The sequence below is a fragment of the Montipora capricornis genome, chromosome 10, assembly GCF_036669925.1.
Source record: "Montipora capricornis isolate CH-2021 chromosome 10, ASM3666992v2, whole genome shotgun sequence".
Classification (NCBI taxonomy): Eukaryota; Metazoa; Cnidaria; class Anthozoa; order Scleractinia; family Acroporidae; genus Montipora; species Montipora capricornis.
This window is the reverse complement of record NC_090892.1, coordinates 66,143,647-66,148,646: the sequence shown is the minus strand read 5'-3', so window position 1 is coordinate 66,148,646 and position 5,000 is coordinate 66,143,647. Positions and strand designations below refer to the sequence as shown.

At 39.0% G+C, this 5,000-nt stretch overlaps 1 protein-coding gene and 1 long non-coding RNA gene across 2 annotated transcripts in view; both read right to left on the bottom strand.

The window, feature by feature from the left end:
- Positions 1-1,476: 1,476 nt before the first annotated feature.
- LOC138018627 (uncharacterized) overlaps positions 1,477-5,000 on the bottom strand; it is a 399,148-nt gene continuing 395,624 nt past the window's right edge. Inside the window, exon 4 of the mRNA XM_068865320.1 lies at positions 1,477-3,849. Coding sequence (XP_068721421.1) covers positions 3,392-3,849 — 458 coding nt within the window. The 3' untranslated portion in view covers positions 1,477-3,391. The remainder of the gene's footprint in view (positions 3,850-5,000) is intronic.
- The window catches only part of LOC138018635 (uncharacterized), a 13,378-nt gene continuing 12,792 nt past the window's right edge, over positions 4,415-5,000 (bottom strand). The window contains exon 4 of the long non-coding RNA XR_011126047.1: positions 4,415-4,530. This is a non-coding gene — a long non-coding RNA (uncharacterized lncRNA). The remainder of the gene's footprint in view (positions 4,531-5,000) is intronic.

Genomic DNA, 5,000 nt, shown 5'->3' with positions numbered 1-5,000 from the left:
TTAATCATCTTTGGAAATGGTAGGAATGATTAGTGTTCTTTAAAGCAATTGCTAAAAATTCATTGCACCTAATGTTGAAATATTTTTTACATCTGGAAAGGTAACAGGAGTTATTTCTGTGAAGTCTTCTCCAGAAAACTCTAACATGGGATTATGCCCCTTTCAAATGTAGCTTTGTATGCTTTTGCTCAATGACTTTGAACCATTTTTGCAGAAATATGAAGTTATGGAGTTTTTTAAAAGCTAAATCTAACGGAAGGGGATTAAAATTATTGAAACCGCTGTGTTGCAACCAGAGTCCACAAAGAGAGGTTAAATAACTTATTGCACTGGAAGTATTTAGTAGGCCAGCATGAAATTTATTTTGGATTATAGCACTGAATTACCTTCAATAGGTTTTCTAAACTTTGAAGATACCTAATTTTATATCTTCCTGCTGTTTTATTGCTGGAAGATAAAATCAATTCTTGATTAATTATTTTTGTTGTCACATTAACCCACTACAATGTAATGAAAGCGTATTATTAGCTGTAGTAATATTTTGTTACAGTAAAATCCACCCTGCTAGTGAGCTGGATTTCTGAATGAAATTTTCAACTTGGAATACCGGTATTGTTGTTTTGGCTATTCAGAGTTAACCTAATCTATGTTTATTTCTATAATTTGAAGGGAAGCAAACGATTGGCATTTTTCTTGAGACGACTATAGCAAAATATAATTGTTTCCTTCTAGTGTACCCAATATGAGGTGCTTATATGACATGTTTGAACGACTGAAATACATTTCTAAATTTTCAGGGACGTCATGCATTTTTTTTCCTCCGTCTTAATAAATTTGCCTCCATGGACAACTTGAATGGCCATTTTAACAACTTAATTTTGAAAGAAAATGCAAAAATCTTAACATTTTCTGCTAGATGCGGGGCCCCGCGGAAACAGTGTGCAAATATCTAGTCGAAAGAGAAACCATTTGGAAATTTAGTGTTATATTTTTTGCTCCACTTTTTAAAAGATAAACGCCTGAATTGAAATCAAGATGGTACTCCATTAGCCGGGAAGAGACATAAAGGGATAATAGGGAGAGGGCATGATCTCAGGCTAGGAAACTCCACAAGCAAATTTCCACTCAAACACGGTCACAGCAACCTAGACTCGCATTGACCTTGAAATTGTTAAAGAAATTTCCGTCGTAGCACTGTTGGCGAAAAGGTACGGTGGCCCACAACTAAAAAGAGAATCTCGCTGGCATAAAAATGCACTATGCAGTCAAAACATTCGTCCGTTTTACTGGCCTGATCGGATAAACACCCACTCGATGGCAGCCATGTTTGCTTTGAGCTATTGAAGTCACATGACAAGGTCTCGACCAATCAGACATTTTTCGCCAGTGAAAGCTTTAATTGTGTAACAATTGCTATCATCATCAACAATATTATTATACTTGTTATTCTTATTTTTGTACCTTAACTTATGAACACGGAATTCTGTGCTGCGATACCCTGCAGAAACATTGCGAATACAATTTTATGATATATTTTGTGTATCACTTATTGCAGCTATCAAACTAAAGGAGGGTCTCATTGGGGTTAACCCCCGTTAAGCATGAAAATGACCAAAAAAAAAACAAAAAAAAAGAACCGTTAGCCGTGATAAAAATTAGAGCATTAAGGGTAATTTTTTTAAATTATAAAAAGTGGGATACTTTAGGTAGTATTTTGAAATATTTAACTCCCGTGCTCTTCGTTCCCAGGGACTCTCTTATTACTCTTCTCTTTCCCAGACTCTCTCGCTCCAAGGGAAGGAAAGAAGAGAGAACTTGGGAACAAGGCTGACCAGAACTGTCTGGCATCGATTAGCTTTGCTCGTTGCATGTTTCTAGCAGTTTTATGCCGCTCACATGCACGTGAAATGTGAGTATTGTAAAAGGAGAAGAAAAGCCCATAGAGCGGTATAAAGTTCGCGTTAACAATTCATGCGATCGACCTACCATAAGTCAGTTTATCAAGAAAATCATCGACTTTCTGGGGCTGAAAGATGAGGCAAAAACGTTCGGTATAGGTTCCTTTGACGTAAAATTGTATCGCCTTGCAAAAGTCGGTCAGAAGGTTTAAAACTACGCGATTTCCACGAAGCTGCAGTAGCTGGATCCTATATAGAATTACCTTTCCTGATTGGGTCTGATTGTGAAAGCGAGTTGAACGGTAAGTTATTGAAAATATATTTGAAATTTTTACACACATTGCAACAACATAAGTAGAGAATCTACATGCCGTGTCCCATTTTAAGCACGAGACTTTCAGTGCTCTACAATACGCCCAAGAGTCTATCAAACGAGTCAGTAAATGGGCCGCAAAATACTGTACCCATGCATTTATTGTCATATCACCGTGTACCACAAGCGGGTATGTTGCTCGCTGATTTAAACTTTATGACTCCACTACCTTTTGAAACACTCCCAAAAAATGACGAAGATGCAATGCTGGATTGGCTAGACAGCTATACCGCCCAGTGAGGCAAAGGACCGTAAGAAGTAAGACAAACGATAAGACAGGAGCTTTATCACCAGTGTAAGCAAAACGAGCAGTGTCCACTGCAAAAGTGTGCTTTGCAACTGACCAGGTCAACACAGCGTTATCTGTCTTTCCCGAGACGACGGAGACCCAAGCGGAGGTGGCAGAGGTCATACTGAGAGGAGTCTATAACATTCGTATCAGACAGTGACATTCCTCTTTTTATTCTCGCGCCGACTCCTTCTGGTGCTACTAATAACCAGGTGGAGGAATACAAAAGTGACTCAGATGAAAGCGTTGGAGTTGGGGAAGCAGAAGACCTTTTTTTATCTCTAAGCGCGCAATGAAAAGGTCTGGAAGACAAGTCAAGGCCTGGGCAAGGTATGACGCGTGAACAACACAAAATCGTGAGTCGCATTGTGATAACCAATGACTTAAACTATTCAATATGTCTACTGAGACATTTAATTGTTTCCCACATAAGTTAACCGTGCCGGAAAAAAGATAACCGTTAGCCATGAAAAGTCAAATTATTTAACCGTCAGCCGTGAAAGCTACTCCCATTGAAACCCTCCTGAAGGAAAAAACACAACCGCTAAATTATATACATTTTGTGAAATACAAGACGTCATTTTTTTTTTATTTGCCTGCACCAGTTATCGAATTTTTTTTTCACACTTTTTTCCTTTGATATTATTATTATCTTGAAAGCAACAAAGGGGGCCGGGACTACAAACTACTTAAAGATGTGATATGGTAGAGAACAAGAGACTCCAAGGTCCCATTCTTACATTACATTTTACTTCATTTGACTTTCGCCTAATTTAGCTCAATTGAATTTCCTTCACATCGCTTTAACTAACGCCGATTCCATTTACTTCATCACTGGCGAAAAGCATACACATCAGTGCAAGATGTACCGTCGTTGTCATCCTCGTGTTTTTCTGCCAGGTCGTCACCATACCAGATCCTGAACTTCTGACCAGCGACCACAGACAAAGGAGCAGGAGTGGAATCAAACACAATCTCGGGAGAGTTTCCATTGAAACCAGGGAGTGTGTAATAAAAATGATCACTCAGCACCAGTGAACCGTTAACGTTTGCTGGAAAAATACGGGTGTCTTTTTCGTCAGTAATATGAATATTTAATTTTTTGCTCTCGTGTTTAAGACCGCAGCCCCACTTAGTGTTTAAGGCTGTACGGGAATGGCAATTCACATAGCCTGAGCGATGGACCAGCTTCAAGCGATAAATGTATCCTGGCTTGTGGATTTCGAAGGTTCCGAATGAATCATTCTTCACCCCAAAGCACACTGGGTCTACATTTACCTTCAGCCATCCTGCCGAAAGGAACAGAGGAGGATTAAGGCGTCGAAATATCGATTCAGATCCAAGTCACCAGTCATCTAAGCAATTGCTTGGTGATGCACCCCCTGCTAAGAAAAATCCTGGATCCCCCCTGGTAACCAGGAAAAAGTAGGCCCTTACGTTTTCTGAAGGGATATTTATGGAATAAAGGTCACCTGAAAGTTTTGGATGAGCAAATGGTTCGGTTGGGAAGTGCTTAGAAGGCAAGGTTCAGCTAGCAATTTCTGAAATGAAGATATCGTCCCCAAAAATTCTCGGACAATTCAATTTTCAGCTAAGATATCCGAACAGATCAAAATCTTCCAGGTTATAAAAACATCTCTTTAGACAGTCTTTATACATTACAAGGAGCCTAGAAATGTCTCTCAAAGGCTTTTTTCTTAATTTGCTCGTTGGGTGCCCTTGCCGAGTCCCCTCCGTAAGGATGTTTTGGGTGCTCTTGTCAAATTTGTAAAAATGAGTTTTATTTTCATGCACCCTATCTCACTTCATTTATTCTTTTGTCCTCAACTTTGTTCAACAAATTAAACACTATTACCATTCTCACAGTATGTTCCATTGTTTCCCTCACCACACTGACACACGTATGAATTTGTGTCATACAGCGGACGACATGTTCCACCATTTTGACAAGGAAGGCTTTCACATGGGCTCTAAAAGCGAAAGCCATTGTTGAGAAATGTTAATGTCAATTAATCTTATGAAACATTGCAATTATTATTTTGTGGGATATCGAACGAATATCTTTAACTTAAGTCATTTAATTGCAAACTGTCTGTGGAATAAAAACCGACTAATTTTGTGGTCCGGCTAAGACCTCAACCGAGCAGGCTGCAAAAGAGTTAAATATCTAAATAGTGAGATAATGCTAAAAATGTATTCAACCTAAAATGTGCAACTCATTTCATCTCTCAGATAGCATGCACGCAAGGATTGGCTAATTTAGCGGGCCGGACTGTACAGTACGGCCAACTCTACTGCAAGATAAATTTGAAGTTTTGATGCAACATTTTTGATGCAACATTTCGTCAATTGATCAAAAGATGGATGTCCAATATCAAAGATGTATGCTGTAAACTAGGATGATACTGGTCCCATTGGCATACATGGAGGGGTGGACGTA